Below are 13811 nucleotides of genomic sequence, written 5' to 3'. Positions count from 1 at the left end.
AGAATCACAGCTTCCTGAAGCAGAAAGCCAGGTGCCAAAACCACTGCTGGACCCGGTGTCAGGATGGGAAACCCTAAACTCTAATTGTTGAATTGCTGGAGGCTCAGTGTGGACAAACTTAAGAATTAAAATTCCAGGATGGTTCCCATACTTTTGTGAATTTTACCACCAGGAGGCCTATCAGATTTTCACAATGAGGATCAGAGAAAAAGCCTCTTGTGCTTCTGGTAGGGGGAGGGAGGAAGTAACCATACATCCAGAACATTCTGTCAGCCTTAACAAGGCCTGCCCTTAAGTGAAACTATTTGCCAAAGCCTAACTGACAAAATACCCAACTCCAATCCACTCTGGGCTTCTACTTGGGGGAAGGCAGATAACCAACTCCAGCCCACTGTAACCTTCCTGGCTCACCTAAAGGGAAAAAAAAAAAAAAATACTGAGAATCACTTGAGATGACAGCTTGGGGCAGAGGCTCACTGAAAGATTGAGACCTAATCATAGGACTGTCAAATGCATTCTACCCCCCACGCATCAAGAGGGCTCCTGTATAATAGCAGGACTACAATGGAAAGAGCAGCATATTTCAGACCTTATTTAATAAGTCTCTAGGGAAACCCAAAGACAATAATGGAGACAAAAGCAAGGACACCAGAAATTTTAGCCTCTGGTACAGCCACAGCAAACAGTAAACACAGCCTAACTCCTAGACAAGGGCTCTAATGGAAAAAGTAAATAGCATCCAAAAAGATAAGTAATGTAAGCAGGGAGATGCAAACTCTAAAAAAGGATCAAAAGTAAATGCTTAAAAAAAAATAAAAATAAATGCTAGAGATAAAAACACCAACAACGACAAAAAAAAAAACACTGTGACAGAAATGAAGAATGCCTTTAATGGGCTTATCAGTTGCTTGGACATGGCTGAGGAAAGAATAATGAGCTTAAAGAGAGGTCAATAGAAACTTCCGAAACTGAAATGCAGAGAGCAAAAGAGAATGAAAAAATGGAACAGACTATCCAAGAACTGTGGGAAAATTTCAAAAGGTGTAACATGTTTAGTGAGAATTCCAGGAGAAGAGAGAAAGGAACAGAAGAAATATTTGAAGCAATGATGACTGAGAATTCCCCCAAATTAATGATGGTCACAAAACCACAGATGCAGGAAACTCACCAAGCGGGATAAATACCAAAAATAGACATACAGCCATATAATATCCAAACTGCAGGAAATCAAAGATGGAGAGAAAAGTCTTGAGAGCAGCCTGGGGAAGGAAGGGGAAACCTTACCTATAAAGGAGCAAATATGTTACATTAGAGTTCTCTTTAGACACCACTCAAGCAGAACAGAATGAAGTGTTGAAAGAAAAAAACCCATCAACCCAGAATTCTGTATCCAGTGAGATTATCCTTCCAAGGGAAGGAGAAACAAAGACTTTTTCAGAGAAATAAAAATGGAGGAAATTTGTTGCCAGTAGATTGGCCTTGTGAGAAGTGTTAAAGGAAGATTTTCAGAGAGAAGGAATAAGTGAAACAAATACAAAAGAAGAGAAATCATACACAGTATTCTCACAGACCACCATAGAATTAAGAAATCAATGATAGCTGGAAAATCCCACAGTTCTTGGAGATTAAACAACACACTTCCAAATAACATGGCTTAAAGAAGTCTCAAGAGAAATTAAAAGATATTTTGAACTAAATGAAAATAAAAACACAACTTATCAAAATTTGTGCGATGCAGTGAAAGCAGCTCTCTCAGGGAAATTTTTTATAGCATTGAATGTATACATTAGAAAAGAAGATCTAAAATGATTAAGGTTCCATCTTAGGAAACTAGAAAAAGAAGAAAAAATTAAATCCAAGTTAACCAGGAGAAAATTAACAAAATTAGAGCAGAAATCAGTGATACTGAAAACAGAAAATCAAGGAAACCAAAGCTGCTTCTTTGAAAAGATAAATAAAATTGATAAAACTCTAGCCAGGTTATCTAAGACAAAGAGAAGACACAAATGACTAATATCACAAATGAAAAAGCTGCCATCATTACAGATCCCATGGACATTAAAAGGATAATTAACAACACTATGCCCACAAACTTGATAACTTAGATGAAATGGACTGATTTCTTGAAAAGCAGTCTACCAAAACTTACAGTCTACCAAAACTACAAAACAAGGAGAAATAGATAGTATGAATAGTTTCATATAAATTAAAGAAATCATATCAATACCTAATAGCCTTTCAAAACAGAAAGTAGTAGGCCCAGATGGATTCATTGGTGAATTAAAATGTTCAGAGGAGAAATTATACCAATTCTCTACAATCTGTTTCAGAAGATAGAAGCAGCCAACATTACCCTAATACAAAAACCAGAAAAAGCCATTACAAGAAAGAAAAACCATAAGCTAATATCTCTCATGAACATAGATGTAAAAATCTTCAACAGAACATTAGCAAGTAGGACCCAGCAATGTGTAAAAACTATACACCATGACCAAGTAGGATTTATTCCAGTTATGCAAGCCTGATACAACATTTGAAAAGTAATGTAATCCATCACATCAATATTGCTAAAGAAGAAAAAATTATATGACCATATCAATAGATTGATAAAAAGCATTTGACAAAATCCCAATTTATGATTTAAAAAAAACATTCATGATGAGGGAATTCCCTGGCAGTCCATTGGTTAGGACTCAGTGCTTTCATGCTTTAACAGCCATGGCCCAGGTTTGATTCCTGGTCGGGGAACTAAGATCCCACAAGCTGTGCGGCAGGACCAAAAAAAAAAAAACAACCATCTAATTCAAATTCAGAACCACTGCCTGTTTATTTAGTCTTATCGATTTTATATCTACATCTTGCTTCAACCATTTAATAAGTGTATTTGCTTTATTGCACAATCACAGTGTTATCACCAACAATATGATTTCTAAAAACAGTTAAAAAAATGCAGTTTTTTTTTAACGTTAAAAGTATGTTTTCAACATTTTTAAACGTTGAAGACCTTGTAGTAGCTTTCTCTGTGTAGTTATGCTACCAACTGGGTACACAAGTTTACTTTCACTTTTGGATATTAGGAATTGCCTTATTCATTAATTTATTTAATTTCATTTTAAATTATGTAAAATATGTACATTTTTCCAAAGTCAGTTCCACAAAGCAAGATATATTAAAAGAAATCTAGCTTCCATCCCTGTCCCATCCTCCATTCCCCTAGAAATAATATTATGGTTTATTTATCCTCCACTGTTTTAATTTTAATGCTAGAAACTACACACACGTATTTATTGGTACCCGCTTTTTTCACAGGCTCCGGACACGCAGGCTCAGCGGCTATGGCTCACGGGCCCAGCCGCTCCGCAGCATGTGGGATCTTCCCAGACCGGGGCACGAACTCGTGTCCGCTGCATCGGCAGGCGGACTCTCAACCACCGCGCCACCAGGGAAGCCCCCGTCTCCCCAGTCTAATCCAGGGTCTGTTATCCTCCAGTCCTCTCTCCCCTGCTCTGGGAAGAAAGGGAAAGAGTAAAGAGACATTGTTCAGCCCCTCGTACCTTCTGCGGGGAAGAGCACACCCGCTTATGTCCTGCACCCCCTTCTCCCCATCTCATTACCTCCTGGGAATGCTGAGGGCTTCTTAGTCCAAAACATAAGGAACCTCATACTGCAGGTTGGGAAAATAAGAATTGTCTCCTTCCGTTCTCAGCAAAGAGTATTTACTTCTGAGTGGGACCTTAGGCATTTCCTATGGGAAGATAAACAAAGACACACACCAGAGCCCAGGACGGTCCTGCCGGCCCCGCTGGGGACGGGGTGTGGTTTCTCTGTGCCCCCTCCTCTGGAATTCTGCTCGCACAAGGGAAACCAAGCTTCCTGGACAAGAAACGTTTTCTGTGTGCATTGTCAGGCTCTGGCAGACCTGGGCCCAAATGAGGAAATTGATCATTGAGGAGAAACTTCTAGATTTTTTTCTCTTTTTAAAAGATGTTCTTGGGCTTCCCTGGTGGCGCAGTGGTTGAGAGTCCGCCTGCCGATGCAGGGGACACGTGTTCCTGCCCCGGTCCGGGAAGATCCCACATGCCGCAGAGCGGCTGGGCCCGTGAGCCATGGCCGGTGAGCCTGCGCATCCGGAGCCTGTGCTCCGCAACGGGAGAAGCCACAACGGTGAGAGGCCCGCGTACCGCAAAAAAAAAAAAAGATGTTCTAGGGGACTTCCCTGGTGTCACCGTGGCTAAGAATCTGCCTGCCAGTGCAGGGGACACGGGTTCGAGCTTCTGGTCTGGGAAGATCCCGCATGCCACGGAGCAGCTAAGCCCGTGGGCCACAACTACTGAGCCTGTGCTCTAGAGCCCGCAAGCCACAACTACTGAGCCCACGTGCCACAACTACTGAAGCCCACGTGCCACAACTACTGAAGCCCGTGTCCCTAGAGCCTGTGCTCCGCAACAAGAGAAGCCACCGCAATGAGAAGCCCACGCACCGCGATGAAGAGTAGCCCCTGCTCGCTGCAGCTAGAGAAAACCAGAACACAGCAATGAATACCCAACGCAGCCAAAAATAAATATATAAATAAATTAATCAATTAAATTTAAAATAAGATGTTCTATACAGGAGTGTGAAATAACTGTCCAATGAGCACCAAGATGATGAGTAAAATGGCATCCTTATGTTTAATGATAGCAACATAAACACTAAGCCCCTAACATGCACATCACTAACAATGAGTTTCATCTTACCTGTGAGGATGGCGAGACTCAGATAGATTAAACAAATTGTTCACAGTCTTTCATTTAGTCAGTAGCTGTGCTAGGATCCAAAATTGGTTTTCTTTTTCTTATCTTCCTTCCCTCCCTTCCTTCCTTCCTTTTTTTTTTTTTTAAACAACCAAAGGCATCACAACCTGACATCACACACCTCCTGCCTTTGATGAGAGCTCTGAAGTGTGTCAGGAAAAAAGCTGATGTGAGAAATAATTGTAAATGAGAGTTTCAAGTTGAATGGGAAGAACCCCGGCAGGTAATAACATACCTCTCCTTTCTGCTCCTTGAATTTTCCCCTGAAGGATGGTAGAAAAATAAGTATCCCTTCGTTGGTGCACCAGCTTCGCTCTCCCACAAGGGGTCAGTAAAATCCTCTTAGTGAATTGAAGACCCGTTACTGCCATTAACCACTCCATGGCTTAGCACTGGGACAGGAGGATCATTCTGGTATTGAAGGGACCTCTGACCTTCACCCCCTCAGTATCTTGACAGGAGAGCAGACCATTGACTAGGTGTCAATGAGAAGCAAATCTTTGGTTTACCATTTACATGTCTGATGATTGGAAGAGTTTTTCACAGGCCAGCTTCTGACTGCGTTCCTATCAAACCTCTTTTCTCCTCCACAACCCATGTATTTCAGGTACCAGGTGCCATAGGACACAAGCATACTGAGATACTCCTTTTGGTCCTGTCTTTTCCCATCACACCACCAAGCGGGGAGAGTGATGGGAGTGGTCCTAGAAGCCATGTCCATACCAGGATGGCTCAGCAATAACTTAAATATACAGAGAAGTAACTGCAAGCCACCAGGACGTATCCAACTAAACTAAGCGCATCCTTAATGTAACCTCATCTGCCTCATCTCAAAAATGCGGGGCTACGCCATCGCCACCTGACACAGAGAAGCGAAAGAAAAGTGGGAGTGGAAATACTAAGTGGTGTTAACTGATCGCACTTAAAATATATTACTTTTGCCTATTTTACAAACAACGTGACCGTATGAACACACTCCCAGACCCTTGCCAGGGCTTGGAAGGGCCTGTCTGGTGGGGCCTGCAGCTCAAGTTTCTTCAGGATTAGGAGATTTAAATGCCCCTGTAGACGTCCTTGTGGAGCTGACTCACGCCCAGCCTTACCACAGCTGGAAGAGAGTATGCCAGCAGAGGGTGAAGAGTGGCCACAGCCCGCTGCCGACAAGGACAGCTTCCGCATCAGTGGCAGGGCCTCTCCAGGGGTAGGCAGGCAGGTTACAGGATTTTCCGATACCCCGCAATATTGCAGTCTCTGCTTTGAATAAAATATAATTTGGCGGAGACCGTGGGTCACTGTATCAGTAAGAAAGATCAGGAGACACCCACAGCACGACAGAAGTGAGTGTGCAATGGAGACCCAAGATATGCAGCCATCTTGCATCGTCTACTTTCCCCAGGGCTCGTGGTGTAAAAGCTTTGCTCACACTTCTCCCTTGGCCTGAAACCTCGATCCACACACCTCCCACATCCTGACCCTGAGCTCCAGAGCCTCCCAGGAACTCCAAGGCCCTCGGATCTCTCCTCTCTCTGAACTCCTACAAGTTTTAATAAGCAATTCCCACAGCAACTATTTGTTAAGGACCCATTCTGGGCTAGCCTTCGGGTAAACCTTAGTGCATTGCTTACAAAGCATTTTATGTGAGTCCATCTCTGTTGAGCCAGATTATAAACAAATTGGTGACAGGAACCAGGATTTCTCGCTGGCATATCCCAGTTCTGGGCATGTCAGCACTGGATACATGCTCATTTGATTGATGCAGTTCTGTCTTCTCTCGGAGGACCGAACCTCTTGGCAGCGTCCTGCGAGGAGACTAGAGACTCCCTCGCTGGGTGGAGAAGGTGGAGTTATCTCCTGCAGAAATTCTAACGGGATTCCCCCATCCTTGCTAATGGGCCCTTAGATACTCCGCAGCTCAGACCTGAAGCAACTGTTCTCCAGTAAACTGGTGAGAGGTTTGATTTGGGGCAAGATGGCAGTCCGAACCTAGTTACTGATGCCCCCTGACCCCAGATTTCTTTGTGAGGTGGGGAGTTTGGGCAGGGGGCGCTTGAAGCTGGATCAAATTCAGCGTCCCCTCATGCAGCGATCATGCTGCGTCTGGGCACGCCCGACCCTCCCTCGTCCCGGGTCTGTCCTGGGAGGCTGCATGGAGGTGCCCCCGGCCCTGCTTTCCTCCCGTGGAGACGGGGTGGCGTGGGGAGCTTGAACATAATTCATGGCGCTGGGGGCTGTGAGGATTCCACACGACTGTAGGAGCTGAGTGGATGAGTTTGTTCTCTGTACAGCTTCTCTTTTCCGTCTCGCAAATCACGGGCCTGAGGGTTTCCTCCTGCAGACAGACTCCTGCATCCCCACATCCACCCCACCAGAGCCCCAGAGCTGCTGAGCTTTCTCCTTGATCCCAGCGCCAGGGCTTTGGCAGCCTGGCTGGTACAGGAGTCCAGGAAGGGGTCTGGTGTTTTTAGGAAGACGCTCCATCGATTCCTTTTCCACAATGGAAGAGTGGCCCTGCCAGGAGACCAGCAAGTGCCAACTCTTAGGAAGTTACCTTTCCTCCCAGAAGGCGGTGGGCAACTAACAGCAGCGAGCAACCTTCAGAAATTGAACAGCGTCGCCTGCTTTTTAAGAAACTTAATTTTAAAAACTTTTACTTTGCCAATTTAATTTAAGGTCTGATCTTCTGAGGCCCCGCCATTTGCTGAGTCCTTATCTATGTCTTAAGGCGGTGAGGATCCCTTTACCTGGAGCTAGTCAGGTTTAAACTCTCTGTGTCTCAGCGTCCTCATCTGGGAAATGGTCCCATTCGTGATATCTGCCTGACAGAGGAGTTTTGAGTCAATGTCTTCCCATCTCGGTAAATGGCAACTCTACCTTCCCACTGTCAGACCCTAAAGTGCGGCCTCCATCATCCTTGGTTTCTCTTTTTCTCTTTCCTTAACCCCAACTCATCAGCAAATCCTGTCGGCTCTGCCTTGAAGGTTGATCTAGAATCTGACCTCTTCTCCCTGCCTCCACTGCTAACCTGGACCAAGCCACCCTTTCTTGTCTGGATTCTGAGGCTGGCGTCCTTCGTTGTCTGGGTCTGCTCCTGCCCCACTTCAGTCTATTCCTCTCATACAGCCAGAGTGACCTCTTTAACGTGTAAATCAGATCAAGTGTCTCTGTGCTTAGGACCCCCCAAAGGCTTTGCATCTCACTCATGGTAAAAAACAGAATCCTTCCATGGTCCAGCCCCACAGCATCCTCCCTCCCCAGCCTCTCACTACCCCCACCCCCTCGCCTGGCTGCAGCACATGGGCCTCCTTTGTCTTTCTTGAACATGCCATCACCTTTCTACCCCAGGGCCTTTGCATTTGCTGTTCCCTCCACCTGGAATGCCCTGCCCACGCACGTCCACGGGGCCCACCCTTCACTTCCTTCAGGCATCTGCTCAAATGTCTCCTTAGTAGAGAGACCTTTCCCGACGAATCCACATATAATAACAGATCCTCATCCTTACCTACCCTGATCCCCTCACCGTACCATATTTTCTTGTTTACTGTTTTTCTCCCCCAGTCGGAACATGCATTCTGGGAGTGTATGGCCTCCGCCAATCTTGGTCATTATTGTAGTCTCAGAGCAGAGTCTGTCACATTGTGGTGGGCACTCATTAAATATGTGCTGAAAGATTGGATTAAGTGCAATAATATGAAATTGCTTCATAAGTTAAAGGGGATTTTCAAAAGTGAGTTGCCACCGATGCAACAATAGCTAACTAACAATTATGGATTGTCTACTACTACCAATCACTGTGTCAAGGGTTTACCATTCATTATTATCTCATTTAATCTGCACAGCAGTGTGAGAGATACCTATTACTGTTTATGATTTTTAGTCTAATAAATTGTTTTCTTAGTAACTTAGGTATGGATAAGGAAGAAGGAAGATAGAGTTCCCAGTGGGTTAAAATGCTACAAACCCACACCTGGAGTGACTTGTCGTTTCTTTTTTTTTTAACATGACATTATGATGTCAAACTTGGGTCTGTGTCCCCAAGGCATCTCCTCTGAACTCAGCTGGGCTCTGCATAAGGGCAAGACATTGGGTAAAGTAAACGAACCCCTCAAATATACACTGACCTGTCATTTTACTTGCCCTCCTCCCCTCCTAATTTTCTAATCACTTTATTGCTGGGAAAAAGGCCAAGTAGGTAAAACCCTGCTGGCAGGCTGTGAATTCTTGCTCCAAGGGGCCTTCAAGGTCATCGGCCTGCCCCCTTCTTTTGACACAGGAGGAAATTCAGTCCTCAGGACAGCAGTCTCCCCTTGGGACGGCATTGCTCTTCTTAACCAAACTTGTAGAAAATCAGAAGGTGAACCGTACACTTCATCACTACATCTTGAACGTCGCGAGGTACATGATGATTTTAAGGGAGAAGGGACCACACGTGCTCTGTGTTTGCTGACTTCTTCCTGCAAAACTGACCCCAGGTGTTCTACTTGGATCCTTTAAAAAATATTTGGGACCCCATTATTCTCTCGAGTGATACATGGGCATCTGTTCTGATGACAGAAAATAATAGCATATTCGCCTAAATGCAGTGCTGGGGTTTCACCGTACGGTAGAGATATGTCTTCCCCAAACCTGCTGCTGGAATCTATCACCGCAAATCTGAAATCCCAACCTGGAGTGGAAAGTATTCCTGGAAAGACTTGTAAGCGACGGCAAGATAGCTTTGTTCAGAAGAGCGGTTAAAAAACTTTCTTCTTGGGGCTTCCCTGGTGGTGCAGTGGTTGAGAATCTGCCTGCTAACGCAGGGGACACGGGTTCGAGCCCTGGTCTGGGAAGATCCCACATGCCGCGGAGCAACTGGGCCCGTGAGCCACAAGTACTGAGCCTGCGCGTCTGGAGCCTGTGCTCCGCAGCAAGAGAGGCCGTCCGGGATAGTGAGAGGGCCGCGCACCGCGATGAAGAGTGGCCCCCACTTGCCACAACTAGAGAAAGCCCTCGCACAGAAACGAAGACCCAACACAGCAAAAATAAATAAATTAATAAACTCCTACCCCCAACATCTTCTTTAAAAAAAACATAAAAAAAAAAACTTTCTTTTTCCTTATTTGTGAATTGTATAAGAAAGCAAGAAAAGCAGAGTGAAGACAAAGTTCTAATATTAATTTCTTGTTTTCTTCATTTTAACTCAAGAAATATTGTTTTATTTCAAAATATGTGCTCGCCATTGCTTTCATTGAATACATGAAAACAATTATAAAATGTAGCCTGTGTCTTTCCAGAATTCTTGCTGATCGTCAGAAACAGGAAGATATCCTAATTTCCCATGAAATGCCAACGTCAGCCTAATGGGGTTGGTACCACGCAGTACCACGCCATTGTGCGTTTCCCGGGCCTCTCACTACAATGTTATTTTAAAAAGACATTCTGAATGCCTCTAGTGCCAAGTGGCTGCTGCCTGGATATTCTGTGATGATGATGAACAGCATTCTAAGTGCTTGTACTGAATTTCAGAAACACAACACCACAGCACGTAAAATCACACGCCAGATCTCACACAGCCGCCAAATCACATCCGCCTCTATCTCTCTGGATGATCCTTCCCCAAAATATAGGCCTGGCACCTCGCCCTGAACATCAGCCAGCTGGACACTAGCAGACCAGTGGAGAGAGGGAAATCTAGCTACGTTCCCCTACAAACCTCAACCAAAGCCAACCCTTGATTGTCTGTGGTTGCAGGCAGCAGAGGAAGGGTGCCGTGGGGTGTGAGTAGGTAGAGTTTGCAGATAAAACTCAAACCTTATTTTAGGCAATCAGAGAAAAAAATAATTTCCAAATTCTCTGTGTTTGAATGCACTGATGAAAAGGGTAACAAGTCACAACGATTATACCCGGAGTCTTTTCAATCTAAGCACTTGACTTTCTGGGTGAGGCGCAGATGAGAGGTAAAATAGGCAGAACACGGGACCCGAGTAGAGTTGGAGAAGCAGAGAGGGCTCAGGAGTTCTAGACTGGAAATCGAGAGTTAACTGCAGAGCTGATTTCTTTTGTAATTAGTTAGCTTCTGCTGTGTAAATGGCACAAACTATCGGCAGAGATTAAATTTTAATCTGGAGATTCACATTAATATGTTAAGTGCCTCAGGTCAAACACCTTAATCCTTGAGTAAGAAATTGTATATTTAAAAGTCTGATAGTATATGCACCTATGCACGCAAATGCCCTGAACACGGCCCATCAGGACACACGGCAAACAGCTAAGAGGAATTACATTTGGGAAGACAAGAGAGACCGGTAGAAAAATAGGTATGGGAGCGGGGAGTTTTAAAAAACTTCTTTGTTTAAATTTTTAAAATGAGAATATATTCATACACATATGCTTTGTGACCACCTGGAGGGGTGAGATAAGGGAGGGTGGGAGGGAGAAGCAGGAAGGAGGAGATATGGGGATGTACGTATATGTATGGCTGATTCACTTTGTTATACAGCAGAAGCTAACACACCATTGTAAAGCAATTATCCTCCAATGAAGATGCTAAAAAAGAAAATACCATTATGGAAGTGAGGTAGCTTTTCTTTTTTTTGGCCCCATGGCTTGCAGAAACTTAGCTCCCTGACCAGGGATTTTTTTTTTTTTTTTTTTTTTTTTTTTTTTTTTTTTTTTGCTGCGTTGCTGTACACAGGCTCTCCCCAGTTGTGGTGAGTGGGGGTTACTCTTCGTTGTGGTGTCTGGGCTTCTCATTGCGGTGGCTTCTCCCGTTGTGGAGCACGGGCTCTAGGTGCACAGGCTTCAGTAGTTGTGGCTCGTAGGCTCAGTAGTTGTGGCGCACGGGCTTAGTTGCTCAGAGGCATGTGGGATCTTCCTGCACCAGGGCTCAAAGCCACGTCCCCTGCATTGGCAGGCGGATTCTTAACCACTGCGCCACCAGGGAAGCCCCCTGACCAGGGATTAAACCCGTTCGCCCTGCAGTAGAAACATGGCATCCCAACCACCGGACCGCTAGGGAATTCCCCAAAAGTGAAGTATCTTGAATTGAAGCTTCTAGAGGGCAGAAATGTGTCCTGCAGCCCCATGTCCCTGGCACATCAATATATTTGTGCTGACCTAGCCTGAAAGCCCTCTTTACAAATTTCCTTTTGAAGTTGCATTTGTCTAACTCGGGTAATTTTATTTGCTGAGAAATAAATCATTTGCAGTATCCTTTGTGATCTGATATTTATGCAATCCTTAAATTATGACAATGCTTTAAAATTACTTCCTGTTTCAGTACTCTTGAGTGGAAGCTGCAGCCTGTGCTCTTTTTCATGAGTATTCTGACAGAAAGATGAAAAGTATCTTTGCAAGGTCTTATAACAGCAAAGAGTTAGCAAAGGATAGAAATTGTTTACGATTTCAGGTTCTTCATAATGTATTGCTTTTCCAAAAGTCTTTACTGTTGTTTATTGTTTTGTTGTTGTTTGTTTTTTTGGCCGTGTTGGGTCTTCGTTGCTGTGCGTGGGCTTTCTATGGTTGTGGTGAACAGGGGCTACTCTTTGTTGCAGACCACGGACTCTAGGCACCCAGGCTTCAGTAGTTGTGGCTCACGGGCTCTGGAGCGCAGGCTCAGTAGTTGTGGTGCGTGGGCTTAGTTGCTCTGCCGCATGTGGGATCTTCCTGGACCAGGGCTCGAACCTGTGTCTCCTGCGTTGGCAGGCAGATTCTTAACCACTGTGCCACCAGGGAAGTCCAGTCTTTACTGTTGTAAACCCTGACGGGATCTGGGTAAATCTTTAATTTCCTAAATGTTCCATAATCTAAAGTAAAACCTCTTCATTAGTCAGGACTGGGGACAGAGTCATGGAGAAGTGGGTCCTTCCTTTCTTCCAGGGCCTTCTCAGAAAGATTCCCTGTGATTTCCTCTGGGTTCCTCACTGGAGACTGACTCAGGGGCCCCAAGGTCACAACCAAAATTGTGGTGTTAGGGACTTGGGCAAGCATTTGCAGTTACGTCTCGTGGGTACAGAGGAATGACTTCCACTGTGGGGAATATTAGAGAGAACCTGTTGAATTTTTGGAGGGGCCAATTGACACGTCTCATTTCTTGACAATGTGGACTTTGCTTCCTCTCTCTCCTACCCAGCTCAAATCTGGAATTTATGTTCCAAGAGCCGCCAACAATGCTTATAAAGTTAAAAGAAATTGAGTTGATATGTTTTCCCCTCAGCTAAGTGGTCTATATTTTCTTTTATGAATTAGGGTTTGGAATAATAGAACAGCGATAATAATATGCAGAGGAGGTTATGCCAGTCAAATGAAGAGGATACATTTTCTTCTTCTTCTTTTTTTTTTTTTTTTGATTGCTCCATTGGAGGAGAGAGAATCTCGGTGGAGAGTCTTTGACAGGTACAGTATAACTTATCAGGCTTTCAAGTAACGAGCTGAGGTTAGCCTTAGTTCAGATACGTCAGAGCTGTCAGAGACCAGCCCTGAAATCTGTAAGACATTACAGACTGAAAACCCAGCGAGGACGGCTGAAGGTCTCAGTGGGAATTCCAACGCACAGAAAGAGTCTGGAGTGTCTCCATGCTTGGGCCTGACCCTTGATAATACTTGGAGTTTGCTTTTTTTGTTGTTGTTGCAGGATTATTGAGTTCCCTGGGTTTTTGTTCTTTTGGCTCCTGAAATTGGCCCATCGCACCTCTGGGACAATTCATCATTGTGTAGGGAGAGGCGAGGGATCACCTCGGCAGGGTCCAGCCCCGGGGCAGCTTGAGTATTAGAGATTAGCAAGCGGAGCTGACACAATCCTCCACGTTAGCAAGGGAGAGAATGGATGCATGAAAGCAGAGATAAAGTTTTCAGACGCCTTGAGTTGTTAGTCCTGGTGTTAGAGAGGTTCTTGGAAGCCAACAAATGGTAACAAGACGAGATTTGTGAGACGCGGCTTCTCTCTCTACCCTGATCACCCCAACGTGAGTGAGAGAATTAAATGCACCCCAACATGAGTGAGAGAATTAAATGCTCCCCAAAGAAGCAGAAAAAAAAATACTT

At 44.7% G+C, this 13811-nt stretch overlaps 1 protein-coding gene across 2 annotated transcripts in view; it reads left to right on the top strand.

Annotated features, from left to right (window-relative positions):
- MIB1 (MIB E3 ubiquitin protein ligase 1) overlaps window positions 1-13811 on the top strand; it is a 148694-nt gene that overhangs the window by 121990 nt on the left and 12893 nt on the right. The window contains exon 21 of one of the 2 annotated variants that reach the window (XM_060170762.1): window positions 5401-6015. The exons of the other annotated variant lie outside the window; for it this stretch is intronic. Within the exon in view, the coding sequence (XP_060026745.1) occupies window positions 5401-5535 (135 nt within the window). The 3' untranslated portion in view covers window positions 5536-6015. Of the gene's footprint in view, window positions 1-5400; window positions 6016-13811 lie in introns of those variants that run through there. 2 annotated transcript variants of the gene reach the window in all.

This window comes from Lagenorhynchus albirostris, chromosome 14 (assembly GCF_949774975.1).
Source record: "Lagenorhynchus albirostris chromosome 14, mLagAlb1.1, whole genome shotgun sequence".
NCBI classification, from domain to species: Eukaryota; Metazoa; Chordata; class Mammalia; order Artiodactyla; family Delphinidae; genus Lagenorhynchus; species Lagenorhynchus albirostris.
The sequence above is the reverse complement of the archived record's forward strand: the minus strand, read 5'-3'. Positions and strand labels throughout refer to the sequence as shown.